The 20,212-nt window shown below is 44.6% G+C and overlaps 1 protein-coding gene across 2 annotated transcripts in view; it reads right to left on the reverse strand.

The window, feature by feature from the left end:
- CERS6 (ceramide synthase 6) overlaps positions 1-20,212 on the reverse strand; it is a 1,220,327-nt gene that overhangs the window by 356,937 nt on the left and 843,178 nt on the right. For both annotated transcript variants that reach the window (XM_069616260.1, XM_069616259.1), the window contains exon 8: positions 18,192-18,298. In XM_069616260.1, the coding sequence (XP_069472361.1) occupies positions 18,192-18,298 (107 nt within the window). The remainder of the gene's footprint in view (positions 1-18,191; positions 18,299-20,212) is intronic.

Genomic DNA, 20,212 nt, shown 5'->3' on the forward strand with positions numbered 1-20,212 from the left:
ATCAGACTCTTATGCTGCACAGATTTGCAGCCAGGGTGCACAGTACATCTGCCAGAATTTAAAAATTGCAATTGGAAATGTGGCTAATTCTGTTTCTTCCCAACCCGTGCATGGGGAGGCCTGGCCGGAACATACAAGTTCTTCATTGATCCACTATCCCTCAAACATAAGTATTGGGTAAGTGCAAAATACATGTAAATCTTTAATTATCAAGGTGTGAACATAGACAAATAGGGTCCTGCTAACACCCCTTTTTATTTATTTTTTATTTTGCATTTTTTAAAGCGCTCACACAGCCCGCAGGCATCGAGGTGCTGTTACAGGAATTGTTTTGGTTTTCATTGTGAATTTTTTTTTCTTAGTTATGTATTTATAACGCGCATAAATTCCCAAAGGTTTATAAGAGCGGACCAGGGGATCGAACCTGTGTTGCTTCGTGTCATCTTGTTTCCAAGGTGAGAACGTTGCTGCTGAGCTATCCTCCTTAACTCAAGTGAATTCAAGGACAGAATTTCAGAAGATGGATCATCTCTTGACTGCAATCAAATGTTTATTTATTTTAAACCACTAGTAAATGCAATATTATTTTCTAGGTAACCGTAAACTAGACATGTTCCAGGAAGAGCAGTGTTAGGATTTCACTCCCATTGCACTTGGCAAGACGAGGTAGACTAGAGGTTGCTTAATTCATGAGTGTATTCCTTACTAAATGTGGGTTGTGCTTGCATGAATAATGGCCATAGCCATGGGCGTGTCTCATTGTATGCCACTACATGGTGACCACACATGGTACACGTGTGGTCGCACATGCAAAAGGGGCACATTTGCGAATAGAACCTTGTGTATTTGACTATTTGTGTGTGTATCACATGCTCAATTGAAAATTATATTGAACACCAAACAAAAATTGATTGACGCTAAAACCCTGACATTAGTTTAAGACAAATCAGTCTCTCATGTTTGAATTCTTAAAATACCACCCAACCACCTCCCTCCATCAACAGTCACATAATAGGTTTGTCAGGATCAGAGTCGGCCAACACAAGTATGTTGATTATTTACAGAGAAATACATAAAGGCCCTCATTACAACTCAGGCGTTAAGGGTTAACGCCACCGTTAACCCTTAACGCCTGATTCTGATTTTAACGCCTGCTTTTAGCAGGCGTTAAAATCCATGGCGCTAACCCGCCATGGTGCTAATTACGCCGCCGTAACTTACGGCGGCGTAATTAGCGCCTTCCCCACTCCCATTATGCCCTATGGGGCGAAAATGGGAATGGGGAAGGGAAAATGGGAAATGGGGATTTACCGCCCCACTCACCTTGGAAATCCGCCATCCACCATGGCGTAAACGGAGTTTACGCCATGGTGGTAAAGTTGGTGCACTTAGCACCAAGGTTGTAACGACCTCCAAAGTCATGTATTACCCTTCCAGTTCAGACATCTATTACTAAGTAAAATATCAAACTAAATTTATTTTTAAAAATAAGTTCAGCTCTTCCTGTTTTTAACTAGCTCGGGTATCTAGGACCATCATTCACAGTAAAACACATCTGTACGTTGCCAATCAACAAATCAACATTAACTGATAACAGCCTCTTTCTCACCCCATCAAATGACCCTGTTACAACCTGCTATAAACGTTGGTCCTTGTGGCATTGCGGCAGGACGTGCCGTTCCGCATTTGTGAATCCCCCCAGCATGGTGTCGTATCTTTCTTGCTATTCTTTGAGTGCCGGTCTAGTTGTTTCACGTACTTCTCAGACGTCGCCAGCGGGTCATGTGACCGGATATAAGGAACCGATTGCTTTGCCTCCGCGCATCGCTACTCCTTTAGCCCAGACGCTTCGTAAGTGATCGCCTTCTAGGGATCTTTACTCTCTGACTTGTCTTTGATTGCTAACTCTTTCCCTCTTGTGTGCTTTAGCATTGAATCTTCCAGAATTCAGGGATTCTTTGATTCCACCCGGCCCTCTATCCGATTCTAGTACAAGCGCTTTCATTCTATGGTACTTACTTTAAGGTCTGTTCCTCTTCTCTCCTCCTAGCCCAGCCATTCTGCTACTATTCTACTAACTATCCTCCTCTTCCGTACCTTCCAGGAGTGTTCCTTCCATCCCTTCAGCCTTCCGAGTTCCTTGATACACGGAGTGCAATTTGTCTGCATTAGAACATCCAAGGCAGATATAGGTAGGCGCAGGGTTTCTGTGGGACTCTCCTCTTCCGACCTTTACCCTTCTCATCAGCTCTTTCTCATTTCTACAGAACTCTTCCCAACCAAACGCGTACTTCAGCATCACAGTTCCCCCAAGATTCCAGAACATTGAATCCAGCCCAGAACCAGAGTCTTCAGTGCTGCAGAGGTTTTTCTTCCCATAGAGGGTTTCCCTGGGGGCACAGTCCTCCCTTCTCCTGGTTGTTCAATCCGGGTGGGGAGTGATTGGGCTTATAGGGAAGCCTTCGCAGTCGTCAGTACCTTTGCCCTTCCTGGTTACCGCTGGATGTGCAGGTTAGTGCGATCTTCTTTTCATATCTAACTGAGCTAATCGCTATTCAGATAACAGATAGCGACGCCCTAAAGACATTTTTTGGTACATCTGGCAAGTGACCATGGAACAGCAAATGCAACAACTCATGGCCGCCATGCAGTCTATGTCTATGGAACTGCAAAGTGTCAAGCAGGATAATGCGCAGCTCCGTCAACAAATAGCTCGAGTAGCCCCTGAGAACTCTCCGTCCTCTCTGCCTTCGGGCAAATTTGATGGAAATCCTCATAAGTTAAAAGAGTTTTTGGATAGTTGGACAGTACAGTTTACATTCAAACCAAGATATTTCCCTACTGATAAGGATAAAGTGGGTTTTTTGATTTCTCAACTTTCCGGCCCTGCATTAGCATGGGCAACCCCTTTAGTTACCTCGGGAAATGCGATTCTGGATTCATATCCAGCCTTTACTAACAGCCTTAAGTCCATGTTTAACAGGCAAGAGATATCAGTGGCCTCCCAGGAGAAACTCCTCGATCTTAGGCAAGGGAAAGAGGATCTCCTGGCTTACATTACCTTGTTTAAACAGTTATCCTCTGAAACTAATTGGACGGACGACACTCTTCTTACGTTATTCCGAAGAGGACTCACTGAGGAGCTAAAGGATGAAGTGTCCAGAGTTCCCCATCCTGCCAACTTAGCTGACATGATCACCATCACCATGCAGATGGACTATCGTCTCCAAGAGAGATTAGCTGAAAGAAAGAAAGGAAAGGGGTTTCGTCCACGATCCGAGCACTACCAAACACTTAGCAAGACCCCACAGACAGAAGAGCCAATGCAGATTGGGACAGCCCGAGGTCCATTATCGTTGAATGAAAAGGAACAACGTAAAACACTAGGCCTATGCATGTATTGCGGTTCCTCCACTCATGTGTTACGAGATTGTCCGACTGTACCACCCCGCAGAACAGGGCCACAAGCCTCGGGAAATTCCAAATCCCAGTCATAGGAGGAACCACGGCTGGGAAAAAAGAAAGAGGTTCCTCGACCCAGATGGACGTTACACACGCGTCCCAATCACAGGATCTTACTATAGTGGTGGTGTCAATGACTCTGATGTTCCATGACCAAGTAATTCAGAGGGTCCCGGCTTTAGTGGATTGCGGAGCCGCAGGAAATTTCATTGATGATAAATGGGCCGAAAGCAAAGGAATTGCCCGGATCGCTAAGACTTGCATTACGCCCATTCAAGAGGTGGATGGGAGCCCTTTAAGCTCTGGCCCTATTCGGGAGCAAACTAAACCCTTAACTTGTTTAATAGCTTCTCTGGGGTCGGAATTTTGTGTGACCCACTGTCTCTCCCACGAATCTGTGGGACTTCATATCTCTCAACAAGAGCCCAGTCACACTCCGATCACAACGATTTTTCAGTTAGGAAACCTCCCTGTATGTTATCAGAAATACCTATCGGTATTTTCCACACCACAATTTCCTACCTTACCTCCGCATCAGAGGGATGACTGTCATATAGAGTTGCTTCCCGATCAGCCAGTTCCATTTGGAAGAATGTATGTTTTATCCCAGCGAGAGAAAGAGGCTCTCAAGGAGTACCTTCATACCAACTTACAAAACGGCCTAATTACTGAATCCACCTCCTCTGCTGGGGCATCTCTGTTCTTTATTCCAAAGAAAGATACTGAGGAGCTCCGACCTTGTATCGACTATAGAGGCCTCAACAGGATCACAGTACGAGACAAATATCCGATGCCCCTAATTCCAGACACCCTCGAAGCAGTGCAATGGGCTTCCGTTTACACAAAACTGGATCTACGAGGGGCTTAACATCTCATCTGTATCGCTCCCGGAGATGAATGGAAGACAGCCTTCCGAACACCCTTTGGGCATTATGAGTATCAGGTAATGCCTTTTGGCCTCTCAAATGCCCCAGACATATTCCAAAGATTCAGGGACCATTTGTTTGCGGACATCTTATTACACTATGTGATTGTATATTTGGATGACATATTGGTTTTCTCAGCGAATAAAATGGATCACATTTGGCATGTGAAAGTAGTCCTAGACCGACTTCAAGCTAACCATTTGTATTGCAAGGCGAATAAATGCGAATTCCACAAGGCTCAGGTCAATTATCTGGGGTTCGTGCTATCGGCTCAGGGAGTTTCGATGGACCCCAGAAAGGTATCGGCCGTATTGGAATGGCCATCTACATCAAACATAAAAGAGATTCAACGGTTTCTGGGCTTCGCAAATTTCTATCGTAAATTCATCCCATGTTTTTCTGACATCATTCTTCCCATCACAAGATTGTTGAAAAAAGATGTACCTTTTTCTTGGGATTCAAAGACGGAAGAGGCTTTTGATAAACTGAAAAGATTGTTTTCCTCTGCCCCGATATTGTCTACCCCTGACCATTCCAAGCAGTTTATTCTAGAGACTGACGCTTCTCACTATGCTTTGGGAGCAGTCCTCCTGCAGAAGTCCAGCCAAGGTGTGGAGTTACCAGTTGCCTATTTATCCAAGACCTTTAATCTCTCGGAAGTAAACTACTCGGTACTGGAAAAAGAACTACGGGCCATCAAGATATCATTTGAGGAGTGGAGACATTTGTTATTGGGGTCTCCATTCCCTGTGGAAGTCCGTACTGATCATCAAAACCTGAAAGTGCTTCAGCAGGCCCAGACTACTAATAGTCGTCAAGCACGATGGGCACACTTTTTCCTCCCCTATCGTATTATATTCACTTTCTTACCGGGAAGCCAAAATCTTAGAGCAGACGCTCTATCTCGGAAGGACCATCCTACGGCTAGGTTTAGCCCAGAAAGTCTGTTTCCCAGGGCTCGATTCATTTCAGTACTAACTGATTTTCTTCAGACTGTTAAGCGGGACACAATTCTACATCTTCAGTCCTGTGAAGATCTCGAACGGAGATACCAATTAACGAGGAGCAATGGAATTTTCTTTCATAAGGAGCAAGTACTAGTACCTTCCACCACCCTTCGGAAGGAGGTACTATATATGTGCCATGATTCTAAAGCAGCTGGACATCGTGGATATCAGTCCACGTTAGATCTCATCGAACGTCATTTCTGGTGGCCTGATCTTCTCTCTGATGTGCATGACTATGTCTCTGCATGTGGTACCTGTCTGCAGTCCAAATCACCTGGACAGCCTCCGTTGGGATTACTTACCCGAATGCCTATCCCCGAAAGACCCTGGCAGCAGATCTCTACAGATTTCATAGAGGATCTTCCCCAATCCTCTCATCACTCTGTGATTATGGTTACGATAGACTATTTCACAAAAATGGCTCACTTCACCCCTTTGACTAAACTTCCTAATGCAGACCAGATGGCCAGAGTCTTCATTTCTGATATCTTCTCACGTCATGGAGTACCAGACACTATCGTGTCGGACCGGGGACCCCAGTACATCTCCCTTTTTTGGCAGAAGTTGTGCTCCTTTTTGGGAATCAGAAGGGCACTGAGCTCAGGGTATCACCCACAGACTAACGGGCAAACAGAACGCTTAAATCAGCTGGAATGCTATTTACATTGTTTCGTATCAGCGGCCCAAGACGACTGGGTTGATCTCTTACCATTGGCGGAATTCGCCTATGATAACGCCAAGCATTCGGCGTTGAAGACCAGCCCTTTCTATTGCACTTATGGTTACCATCCAGCTTACGTTCTGATCATTTCACCCACTCCTTCCCGTTATCCCGGAGTGGACCGGCTTGTTGCAGACATTCAACAGGGTCATCTAGTTGCCCAAAGGGCTCTTCGCTCGGCTCAGGATCGGGCCAAGGAGATTGCGGATCGCCATCGAAGGCCAGCTCCAAATGTGTCGATTGGCAACAATGTATAGCTATCTTCTCGATTTCTTCCTCGCCATTTGGTTCCTTCTAAGCTGTCTCCTCGATTCTTTGGTCCCTTCAGGGTAGTGTCCCTGGTGGGCACAGCAGCAATCAGACTCTCACTGCCTCCTTCTTGGTCTCGGATACATCCTGTGTTCACCTCTCCCAGATTAAGATGGGAGTGCCTGATCGTTTTCTATGCTCCCCTGTTTCTAGTCCTCCCCCGGTATCTACTGCTACGGGACTTGAATTCAAAGTGGCTGCTATTTGTGATTCCCGTTACCACAGGGGGCGTCTTCAATTCCTGATCGATTGGAAGGGGTTTTCTCCGGCTGAGATGTCCTGGGAACCAGCTTCAGGGGTTCATGCCCCCCGTTTGGTTCGCAGGTTCTTCCGGCTACATCCCGGAAAGCCGGGTTCCCCGCCTTTGCGGAGGGGGCATACTGTTACAACCTGCTATAAACGTTGGTCCTTGTGGCATCGTGGCAGGACGTGCCGTTCCGCTTTTGTGAATCCCCCAGCATGGTGGCGTATCTTTCTTGCTATTCTTTGAGTGCTGGTCTAGTTGTTTCACGTACTTCTCAGACGTCGCCAGCGGGTCATGTGACTGGATATAAGGAACCGATTGCTTTGCCTCCGCGCGTCGCTACTCCTTTAGCCCAGACGCTTCGTAAGTGATCGCCTTCTAGGGATCTTTACTCTCTGACTTGTCTTTGATTGCTAACTCTTTCCCTCTTGTGTGCTTTAGCATTGAATCTTCCAGAATTCAGGGATTCTTTGATTCCACCCACCGAGACCCCCTGCAGTGTATCTCCGGACCTCTATCCGATTCTAGCACAAGCGTTTTCATTCAATGGTACTTACTTTAAGGTCCTTTCCTCTTCTCTCTTCCTAGCCCCGCCATTCTGCTACTATTCTACTAACCATCCTCCTCTTCCGTACCTTCCAGGAGTGTTCCTTCCATCCCTTCAGCCTTCCGAGTTCCTTGATACACAGAGTGCAATTTGTCTGCATTAGAAAATCCAAGGCACATATAGCTAGGCGCAGGGTTTCTGTGGGACTCTCCTCTTCCGACCTTTACCCTTCTCATCAGCTGTTTCTCATTTCTACCGAACTCTTCCCAACCAAACTCGTACTTCAGCATCACAGTTCCCGCAAGATTCCAGGACATTGAATCCAGCCCAGAACCAGTGTCTTCAGTGTCGCACAGGTTTTTTTTCCCATAGAGGGTTTCCCTGGGGGCACAGTCCTCCCTTCTCCTGGTTGTTCAATCCGGGTGGGGAGTGATTGGGCTTATAGGGAAGCCTTTGCAGTTGTCAGTACCTTTGCCCTTCCTGGTTACCGCTGGATGTGCAGGTTAGTGCGATCTTCTTTTCATATCTAACTGAGCTAACCGCTATTCAGATAACAGACCCTCCTCTTCCCCTTTACCTCGAGGCCTCATTCTACTTCTTCAAGCAGAATATCATCAAAATAGTCCAGAACATTAATGTGTCACCCAAAGAGGTCATTTGATGCCCAGCAACAACAAAGAGAACATCATCTTCTCAGCACTTAGCCAGTCCACAGATGTGTTGATGTATGCTGCTCCCCACATCTGACAGCCCTGATACCCTAGACAACTATCTCCTGATACCAACAGGCCATTCCTAAGTTAAATATTCGAGAACATGGCCACACAGCAAGTTCTGATTTACAGTGATTTAAAAAACGTATTTGATGACTATCATTCAGGTTTTCATCCCTCCACAGTCACTTGTTGTGCAGGAGGGATGAGGTTTTGCAGTCAAAAGATGACAACCTCCAAGCTATTCTGGTCCTCCTGGACCTCGAGTAGCAATTGATACCATGACCCACATCACACTTCTGAACCATCTTACATACTCCTTTGAAAAACCTGGGGCTGCACTAGACTGGACATCCTTGTTTCTCCAGGAAAGAGATCTGCAAGTCAGGTGAGGACCTTCCCACTAAACACCAACCACTCTTGAATCTGAGCATCACATTTGATAATTCACTCTCTTTCCCCTGCAAGTTCAAGATATCAGCAGAAAATCATATTCCACCTCTATTTACTTAAACCTATACTTCTATTTCTCAACATTTCTCATAAGGTTGAGGTGAACATGGACTTGGTTCTCACCCCTTTGAATTACTGCAATTGTCTGTTCTTAGGCGTATCTAAGTGCCTGGATGACCAGCTGTACATTATTGGTCATGGTGCTGATACCCAAGGACCACTTCACTCCACTCAAACCCCTGTACTTATTACTGGCCGCTAACACATCATCTTAAAAGCAGTTTCTTCCACTGAGCCTACTGGTGCTCCAAGCCCAAGCATCATCAATCAAAAACTCACTAAATAATGTCCTACCATGTCACAAAATTCCACTGGTTCCTTCCACTCATCCTATAACATAATAGGAAGGAAAAGTCTGGTGGCAAACTGCTGAACACAATGGGATTCTTACTTTAGAAGAATCTGACAATCACACTGAGATCTTTAGACGACCAATAGTTTATGAAAAACCTAGGAATTCTCTTTATGAAAGCCTTTGGCTCTTCAGTTGCGCACCTTACAACATGAACATTTGAATGACGGTCTGCTTGCTGCTTCTCCTATATCAGGACTGTGCATGGAGATGGTCCAATATCCCCTAATTTAGTGACCTGCGTACCTTTCAAAGACACTTCCTGTATTATTTACCTTAGACCTTTGCATTTTACTTTGCACATGCACTCACCTTGTACTGTGCCCTTTATCTATTGGTACTCATCCATCTGCATTACCCCTGCACCAGTTACAAGCCTGTGAATGAGTCCCTCCTTCTCAAAGCCTTTTCATTCACATCATATCCGAGCTGATATCACTGAGAATTAATTGACACACAGCTGTCCATATAGTTCTTATAAAATATTCACCATAGAAGGACATTCATCCCAAACCAAAAGGGACAGCACTGTAGATGACAAACGTCCAGAAATTACACTCAACCCTGAGAGAATACCATGACTCCCTATAAAACAAGGTTCTGCATTGGATTCACCTTGCTAAAAGATGCCTGTCAGTGATCTAGTCTGACATCACTGGAGTGTTCAGACATTTGAATCCTATAGATGCCACATATGACTATATACAAGTGACTCTGACCACAAATATCTTGAGGCAGGGACTACTCTCGATAGAATTACTCTATGACCCAGTCCCTCTAAACGACTGCAAACCAGGGCCAAATCATAGGGGACATTATTGATCTCACGGTGTACCCTGCCAAAATTGATATAGTAAACCAAACCCTTCAACCTAACCAAAACATTGGCAAGTGTATTCCTGGTAAAAGTGATTTGAGCCAAAGGAACTCTACAGAAATTGTTGCAGTTGATTCTCAGATAAAATTAGGCTTTCACCCCTCTGGCGACACCAACACAACCGTTGATGCTTCTTCTTCCTCAACAGTAGCTGGTAATGGATTATTGGGATTTCTGTCATGGAATGTAAATGGTTTATCCACAAAATATCTAGACCCCGATTGGCATGAGATAATTTATAAAACATGCTAATATTTCTACAGAAAACGTGGTCCCTGAAGCCCATGCATAAAATGGGCTATCGTAATTTCCAGTGCCCAGCCGCTAGATCTACTAGAGGTAGAGCAAAAGGTGGGCTCATTATGTGGGTCCATATGATCATGGGTATATCCTGCAAACAGATCCCCATCGAGTCTGCAAGTTCTACTAGGTGTGGAGTTAGGTCTAATGGGGGTCTCAATGTATTTGTTGTAAATGTATATCTGAGACAAAATAACATACCATAATATAACAAAATCAATCTGCAATTTCTTATCTAGAGGCAGTAGTCGAAGTATAGGAAAAGAGGTAGTGGAATTATGTTCCCTGCTGGCCTTCCCTCGCTCCCATCCCACACACCAAACAAACCCACAAACAAACGTGCTTGCTATTTAAGGTAATGTTCAGTGCAGCGCACTGAAGTGCAACTTTCAACTTCTTCCTACACTTTTATTTTAAAACGAAATAATTCCAGAATGGTTTCTTTTTAAAATAAAAGTATAGAAATGGTAAAGGTTAATTAAAAAAAAGTAGAGGAGCACCACTCTCAACCGTTCCCACCCACTTCCACTACTGTCTAGAGGAGACTCTGAATAGGATCTCCAAACTTATAGCGAGGTTGCCAAATAGTACCTTAATAGTATTGGGCGACTTTAATGCCCAATTTGAAGACATTAGTGTGATATCAGCATATATGATTCTGGAGGAGAAAGCCTAGGGGATCTCAGCTCTGATTTCCTATCCCCCTTTGCATCCATATCCCTTTGCAGGGGTAATACTTCTTATTAGTATCCGACGAAAATCAACCAGAATGAAACAAACATTCTGATTGGGCTTCGCAAGGTCCATACCTGGCCGGGAATCCCTCGTACAGGATTCCATTCCTTTGTCCCCGGCTGGGGTGTGTGGAAGCCCTTCAGCCAAAGAGGAGGCTCGAAGCGGGGCCATCCCCGCTCTGAGCCTCCACACGGCTAGAGGCTGCCATCATCCCCCACCAACACATTTCTACCGAAACGTTATCAAAATGTTATCAAACTATAATTCCTCTCCTGGAACAATATGCAAACCCAAAATCAAGCCTCAATCATATTGATTTGTATAACTCTTCGGTGGATCTTCTGTCTCCTTTGCTAACTAGGAACACGGTGGCCCAGAAGCCCAGAAATAACAACGGTTGTAGCTGATATGACTGAGAATGTAGAAGAGCCAAAGCTGCCCTTGTGAAAGCTATCAAAAACAAAACAACAGAAATAAGGATGAAGTGTGCACCCTGAGAAAAGAATTCAAAGCTCTGTTAGGTACAAAAAAGTTTAAATATTTTTATTTTGTATTTAATTATTTTTTATTTAAACCTTTATTCGACATGAAGTCATCAGGTTACAGTATAAAGAATAAAATACAAGAAGATGAATAAAACAAGTGAACATTTTAAAAATAAGACTAAAACATAACTGCTAAAAGAAGATATACCAACAAGTCACCACATGGCCACAAATATGATAAGAAGATGGCAGTTGGCTATCCCAAAGGGGTTATGGGGACAACAGGAGAGAAATACTTGCAGCCTGTTGCCCAGTTAAAGTTCTACCATTTTCCTTCTCAAAATCCATGCTCCATGCAAAAAGCAGACCAAAGCACCCACCGTTGAGGGGGTAAAGGAGTGAAGCAGAAATTCCACAGCACTGCCCCATGACTTAATCCCTACCGCCAGCAGGACGGGTCTCAGGTATAAGAACCCTAGACACTGGAAAACTGACAAAATAACATAACGGCCTTCATTACAACCCTGGCCTTAAGGGGTTAACGGCGCCATAAAAGGTGGCAGCGCCGTTAACCCCTTAACGCCTGATTACGAGGTCCCTTTGCGGGTTGGAGATTTTAACGCCTGCTTTTTGCAGGCGTTGAAAACCAACCCACAAAGGGACCTTGGTGCGAAGTACGGTGCTGCTTACTTAGCACCTTCCCAATCCCATTGAGCCCTATGGGGCAAAGATGGGAATGGGGAAGGGCCATGGCAGCATGGGGAATATCCCCCCTCGAACATCGGAATGGGGCAGTAATTCCACATTCCGCCATGGCGGAGTCGGTACCGGCATGGACCATGGTGCTATTAGCACCATGGTCCAGCGCCAGGGTCGTAATGAGGGTGTCTCCTCGGAGGCATCACACAGGGGCCATCTAGCAGTGCCAAGGCCATTCCATTTCAACGTAAAAGTGGTGATAGTCAATATACCTAGTCTTACCCTCATACATAGAGATCTTGACTTGGGCGGACTTGATCTGAGCCAGGTAGGATTTAAAGCCATTAATGTATCTCTGAGCTAAATCAGCAGTGCACAACCTTAGCTTTCAAGATTCAAGAAGGAGCATTTACCTAGCTCTCGGTTTTATTAGAGGCTTCATTTGATTCCAGCTCGAATCACTGAGTCTGCCTGGATCGTTCCAAGTCTCACCCATTTTCTGACAGAATAGTACATTATTTAAGGGTGTAAGCCATTTCAACACACTTGCTCTTTCAAGTGACATAATATACACCAGTGCCTCGCTACATGGTTCAAGGGCTGGTAAATATTTGGAAGACCAGTGGGCAGTATTGATTTATGCAGTACAGACATGAAACACTATGGAATTCTGGTGCATGGTGAGGTCTGGCCCAATTCCAAATGAAAGTCTGATTATGGGGCTTATTGCACCAGAGGTGTGTGTGAAGCACTTTGGATCACTATACTCTTCAGATCAAGCTGCAATACAGTTGGGGATAGAAGCTATGAGTATCGGTGATACCAAGATAAATGAGGCTTGTGAACTTACTGCCCCGATTGTGCTCTCTTTTTCTACCAGCGAAATTGAAGAAGCTATTCTCTCGCAGCACAATGGCAAATCCTCAGGACCTGACTTCATCCCAGCCGATACCTTCAAGAGCAATTGAGGCATATGGGTCCCCTTTATAAACATTTTTTTTAAATGAAGTTAGTAGGTCTCTTGTCCTTCCTCCTCAAAGTTGGAAGGGAGCAACAATAATTCCAATCCACAAAAAAGGAGACTTGGATTTGGCAGCAGATTATAGACCTATATCACTAACCTACTCACTTGCCAAGATGTATGTGAAGGTTTTACTTAATTTCCTTGAAACCTGAGTCAAAGAACATAACATCTTGCTTAGTGCACAGGCAGGGTTTAGAAAAGGAGTATCGACCATCAAGCAGGCATTCAAGCTGGACCTTATTGTCTAAAAATGTGTTACGCTTCAATCAGAGCCCACATACCTGACTTTTGCCGATCTCTAGACAGCCTTCAATACTGTGCCCAGAAACACAATGTGGAAGGTCTGGGTTGACGATCCTTTGTCACTTATCAAACACGTTATGGCCCTATACTTTAGCAGTTATGCATGTGTAAGATGGATTGAGGGGGGAGAACTAACATATCCACTTGCAATTGAGATAGGGGAAAGACAGGGTTGTGTCCTGGACCCTCTTCTATTTCTTTAGTGCATCAACAGCTTTGCCGCTGATATGCAAATGTCATCACTGGATGCACCAAAACTTGGTTCCATTAAATGGGGCCTTCTGCTATTCGTAGACAATGCTGTGCTTCTGGCCAAAAGCCCCAAGGGTCTATATCAACAACTGATGTCCTTTGGGCTGCTCTGCTCAGCCATACATCTGACCATAAACTCAGGAAAAACTATGATGTGCTGCCCCTAGACTGGTCCCCCCAGGATTAAACCAACATTTTACTTGAATAACCCTCCCCTAACATCTGTGGAGAGCATTGAGTACCTGGGGATATCTTTTGCAAAGGATCTGAAATGGGCCAAATAGTTAGCAAATAGTAATGTAACAGCAGTAAGACAAACTGGTGGTGGTGACCACCATCACAGCTCATCTTGGAGGCAGGTCACTGTCCTCAGCAATGGTGGTATATATGACTCAGGCAGTCCCAGCCATAGTTTATGGTGCAGAACTATGGGGGCACATTGTATCTGCTTTGCTACAGAAAATGGCGAACAAATTTATGAAACATCTATAAGGTCTCCTGGCGAGTGCTTCTTTGGCCCAGTGGCCCTACAATTAAGGGCATATAGAAATCAATTATAAGGTTATCTGGAAACCCCATCTCTATTGGATAAAGATCTGGTCTATGGTGAACTTGATCCATACAGAGAGGGCCTTGTGGAAGTTTTAAAAATGGAAGGTGTAAAACTGATACCGTGGGTGAAGCATGTCTAGCATTTCCTCTTGGTACCCGATCTCAATTCTCTAAGGTCTGAGTCCTTGAGTATAACTGGACAATGAAAGAATATGCTAAATGCGAAATTCCACGAGTGGGTTACAGGAAGAAGACTGGATACTTGTTATGCAAGCAGATTATCTGCCAGCTATATGGTGTGTAAATGCGATTTGGCCATGGAGGCTTATTTCGACTACCCAAATGGGAAGAAAGAAGAAAGCTTTGTTCTTTAAATTTCCCTCGGGCATTGTCCCACTTGCAAAGTTCACGAGACACTGGGGGATGCATTGTCTGTACACTGTCCAACATGTCCCACTTCAGTGGAAGAGGATGTGCACTTTATGCTGACATGTCTGATATACAAAAATCTGAGAACCAAATGGTTGAAGCTATTAATTCCATAGGCGGTAGAGGATTACCGGCACCGGTAAGGGCACCGGTGCCGGTAATCCCCTACCGCCCTACTACGAGTTCCCTTTGCGGGTCCTCCCTTAACGCCTGGTTTTTCCAGGCGTTAAGGACAGGACCCACAAAGGGACTTTAGAGCTAATAACGGTACCGCAATTTGCGGTACCGTTATTAGTGCCTTCCCCATTCCCATTGAGCCCTATGGGGGATCAAATGGGAATGAGGAAGGGCCTTGGTGAATGGGGAATTACCGGTCCTGCCAACCTTGGAATGGAGCGATAATTGCTCCATTCACCAGGGTGGAGTCGGTAAGGTTTTGGAGGCAGCCATGGCGCTATTAGCGCCATGGTTACCTCCTACCGTGAAATGAGGCCCTATGTCTGTCCCCGAATACATTTAATGCTGTTTCCATGTTTCTATTCATGGCTTTCAAATGTTTATTTATAAAATTAATGTGGATTGAAAATGCGAATGAAACTGTGCCAATGAATTCACTCGTACTGTTTTAATGACCTTTGTAAAATGTTATCAGTCTTGTTTTTAATATGTTCCCAGTATTTTTACATGTTGTTTGCTCTGATTTTATGGTGTGCAACCAAAATAAATCTGAATTAAATTGAATAATGTTGTTGATTTCATTCTCATTTACCTTCTTTTGGTGAGTATGGAAGTGTATTGAGGAAACTGTCAGGTCTCGTGCCCACTCCCCCTGATGTATGGGCTTTCCACATGGCCTCTGGGGGAGGTTGCCATGGTGCCTAGGTCATCGCAGGTCCCCCCGAAGTACAATGCCCATTAGGTTGTGCAACCAGGATGCCGTCAATGGCAGTATGTCAGCACGTCTAAGCACGCAATCTGTCGGAACTGCAGTGGCACTACAGGGAAAAGGTATGCAACATAAGACCGGAAGAGATCCGGCCCGTGAGAAGCTTCTGGTCTTGTCTATGATCATTGCGATATTTCCTAACCTGACTGTGGACTGTTATTTGTATGGAGCTTGGACTACAGACTTACTGACTGCTTGCGTGTCTGTGTACCAGTCCTGACCTGCCTGCTTAGTTTGAATTGCCTTGTATTGTCTCTTTCACCTCTGGAGTGTGTGTTTGGTTTGTTCGTACCTGTACTGCTTTCCCTGGGCCTTCCTTGAACTCTCTTGGACCACTTGCTTGCTGTTGAATCTTGGAATGATCTGTTTGGACACCGTGGACACTGCATGAATTGTGCCCTTGTTCCGCCCAGGTTAGACCTTTTGCTTCTCCATTTTTGGTATTGTCCCTCTTCTCGACTCCTCTCTCACACCTTCTTGGGGGAACAGTAGATTCCACATACTCCTCTACAGTGCTAGGTTATTGGGTATTCTGGAGGAGGTAGGGTTATTTTGACTGACATCTCACATTCCCTTCTTTCTCTCATTTCAGACCACAGGAAGGTATCCAAAGGTGCTTCATCCTGCCTTTCTACCCGATCAATCAGCCCCCAAATTATTATCGTTGCAGGAGGCTGTTGGATTAAGGAAAAAGTCCTCCTTAATAGAAGAGCCTGGCGGGTTGTTGATGCTGTTCAGTGGTACTGGTTGCTTTACAGTAGGTTCCCACCATCAGCGCTTAAAAGCAACACCTTGTAACGCGAGTCAATGAAAGCAGTTTTCAGGCCAGGTGGTAGCACCATTAGTGCAGTGAATGATCCTCCTGCATGTTTATGGGTAATGGAGTTTTTCTACATGTTTTGGACAATCATTAGGCACGTGATTATACTCCTAGAGAAGCATCACTTTTTCATGAATAATGTATTGTAGGTCAAGTAAGTAATCCCTATGTGAAAAAGGTTTCCAATTAAAAGAATAATTCCAAACAGAGACCCCACCACTTCATCCGTGCATAAAGACAGTGCTGCACCCCAACTCAGTAACAGTCATTGGGCCTCATTACGAGTTTGGCGGCAGCCATGGAGCTATTAGCTCCATGGCTGCCGCCAAACCGGGCTCATTTACCGGGTTCCTGCAATGAGGAATAACCGGGTCATTCCAACATTGGAGGACCCAGTAATTCTTCCTTGCAAGAACCATTCCCCATTCCCATTTGAGCCCCCATAGGGCTCAATGGGAATGGAGGTAATAACAGGCACATTATGAGTGTCCCGTTGTTACCTCCCTCTTCCCCTTGTGGGACACGGAAAAGATGCATGTTTTTACCAGGCGTCTGACCCGGGTCCTGCGAAGGGAAGGTCGTAATCGGCGCTCTCGTAATGAAGGGGGCCGGTCCCGTACCGGCCCCCTTCATTCCGGGAGTGCCAGCCTTATAATGAGGCCCATTGTATTAATATCTGAAGCATGGCAAACACATCAGTAGGGATTAAAACACATGAAATAGCTTTTAAATAGGCACCTAGGCCCACCAAGCTATCTTGACACTACAATGCATAAGCAACCTAACTCGAGAAGGATTGGTTTAACTTCAAAAGCTGCCAAAATCAAAGTACATGTGCCGGTTGTTCTTCGCTTGTAGGCCTTTTACTACATATAGCCCCAAGTGGACGTGTAGGACTATGATTGGTTCCCCCAACATATAAGTACTCAAACACATTTTGGTTGTGTTCATGGAGCCCACCTAATTTTTTTAAGTAATAGCATTTGGACACATCCCATATTTCTGTAGAATGTTGGTTTATGTTGTACAGATTGAGAAGGAGCCCCTTGGCAGAATGAGAAAGTGATGTTTACAATTGTAAGGTTAAGGACAAAGATAAAACCAAAATAAAATTACCACTTTGAGAAAGATTCCCCCTTTTAATAAAGAAAGTCATTGGGCCTCATTACGAGGTAGGAGGTAGCCCTGGTCCTATTAGCACCATGGCTACCCCCTTACCGCATACCAGGTCCGCGTTCTCGGAATGGCTACTTACCGGGTCATTCCAACCTTGGAGGACCCGGTAAGTCCCCATTCTGAGAACCATTCCCCATTCCCATTTGAGCCCCCGTAGGGCTCAATGGGAATGGGGAAGTAGCTAATAACGGTACCGCAATTTGCAGTACCGTTATTAGCTCTGAAGTCCCTTAGCGGGTCCCGTCCTTAACACCTGGTCAGACCAGGCGTTAAGGAAGGGACCTGCTAAGGGACCTCAGAATACGGAGGTAAGGGATTACCGGCACCGGCACCCTTACCGGTGCCGGTAATCCCTTACCTCCTACCTCGTAATGAGGCCCATTGTGTAACAGCCTGTTGTTAAAACATGGTGGTAGAGCTTTTTCACTGTAGCTTCACCCTTCAATGCATTATTTTGTCTACTTCGGAATTAACAACAAGTTAACTTTATGGACATATTTGTCTACGAAATTAGTCACTTTCAGTGAAATAAAAATGTAAATGTAACAGGAAACTTAAAAAGGTCATCTTTAAATTGTCTTCGACTTCCAAAGGTCGCATGCAAAGCGTTCTTTAATGGGTATAGTGCACAGTACGTTTCAGATCCCAGTTTGAGCCTTATACTCAGACGCGTACGCTTAATGGCCTTACGTTTAATAATGCTTTGTTAAGTCGAAAAAGTGGATAGAGTTCTGTTGCAAATTCATGCAACTAGAGTTAATTTATGTACGTATTTATTTCTAGAAAAAGAGTAACTTACCATAAAGGAAATATAGCAAGTCGCGTGATGATAAACACCAATGCAAACATGACGAATAGCACGTCGCACAATTTTTGAGACTTGGAATAATTGGCCATTTTAGCAGTCTGCAAAAAAAAAAGTAATTACATGGTCAAATGAAATAAGATCAGAAGAGCCCATATTGTTTATTCATTAAATGTGACACACTTTAGCTTTCGTTTAACTACATAAAATATACGTAACTTATATTTCAATTCACACCCAGGCTGGAACGTTAGAATCCTTCGAGCCAATCAGGATCCAGGGCTTCAGTGCAAAATGTGCAGGCATAGCCGTAGATCCTGATAGCTCTCAGGATTCCACATACCATGCCCGTGGCTGCCTCTTGCCTTGTTCCCACCCTCTGCTTGCTGTTGGGGTCCCACCAGTAATGCTCACAAGACCTAGGCCGGATAAATAAGGGGAGCCACAGACAGATGTATAGGTATCGGGCTCTGCTCGTGCACACCCTCTGTGCTGACCGTGACACCACTCTTATTAGGAGTGCACCCTGACGTCAACCTGACAACACGTCTTAAAGAGACCACGAAACTCCTCTTTTTGTTAAGATTGAACAACATAAGAACAGGCATGAGTGACATAAACTCAAAATGATATTAGTAACTGTTCTTCAGGGATGCTCAGCCATCTAGAACGTTATCCCATATGTATTCAGGCTGACCCCTGGACGCCCTAAGGGGATATGTCCGTCCCTCTCCTCTATCTGGGGTGTCTTCCTTCTGGATCTCTGCCACACCTTTGACACGGGAGACAACCTCTGCCCCTGAGGTCCATCGCTCTCACTACCCTCATCAACCTCACTGGTTGTGGGCAATAAGTCACGTCTGTTCTTATTGATGCTGTCCTCTCTTGATGAATTTTCAAACTTCTGAAAAGATGTCTTAGTCACAATGTCCTGTCCAGTGGAGGCTGTGACCATAGATCCTTCCACATCCATAGCTTGGAATGGCTGTGGTTCGTAGTCAATTATACCTTTCTTGTGGGATGGCGAGATCAAAGTAGGACAGCATCTCCTAGTGCCAGCGGGTAGTGTGAAGGCATCTTGAATAAGACACAGACAACAGATTCTGAATTAATAATAAAACCTGATTAACTGAAAAGTCAGGATGGAAAAAAAACTATCTTGTCCTATACTATGGTTGGATTTCCCTAATAAATCAAAATTAAGGAAAGTCAAACTCCAAAAGTTCAACTTAAGAATCTGTTGGTGTCCAAAACCTATACTTGCCCTCACAACTAATCTGATGCAATGTGTAGGTATGTCAGCAACCAACAAAACCGTGTTCAACATAAAGTTCAGAGCTCTGTCCAGCTTGCAGCTTTCTTTCAGCTCCCTTTCCCAAGTATAAAGCAGTTCCAACAAATGTCTCAGGATTGTCCTAAGTTCAGAATGATATCAACTTGGCCAGTAGTCGGTACTCGCTTCCCCAAGTTTTCAAAACACAGTTCAAAACACAAAAGATCTTGAGGCTTCGCCCTCAAGTCAATAAGTAATTCAAACCCCAGGGTTCCCGTCCCCAAGATGCACTTCCCATGAAATAGAGCCACCCAGCGTTGTTAAAGTTTTGTGCCCCACTTGCACCCTCCGTATGTGGTTAGTCTTTGTCCAAGAAAATTGTCTTGGCTGAAGAATGCAGTTCGCTTTGGCTCACTTGTTAAAGTTCCTCCCCAAAGTTCCATTCACTTTGAAGTCAAGTGCACACCGGGTTCACTTGCTTGGCAAAAGTTCTATTTCCTTTTAGTTACAATATATGTGAGTTTCTTGGTTTCAAGGTGTGCTTGGCTTATGGATTCAATATATGTATAAACTTTACTTATATTCACTTTTGAACTTGGCACACAATGAATTTATCGAAGTTGTAAAGCTTCAAATCTTCATATGTGATGGTGTTCTTTCAGAGCAGTATTCAATAATTATGAAGCTATCTTTATATTCAGTTCCGCGTTCAAAAATGGTTATAGGTTTTCAATAAGATCAC

This window comes from Ambystoma mexicanum, chromosome 9 (genome assembly GCF_040938575.1).
Source record: "Ambystoma mexicanum isolate Mex_15411 chromosome 9, UKY_AmexF1_1, whole genome shotgun sequence".
Lineage (NCBI taxonomy): Eukaryota > Metazoa > Chordata > Amphibia > Caudata > Ambystomatidae > Ambystoma > Ambystoma mexicanum.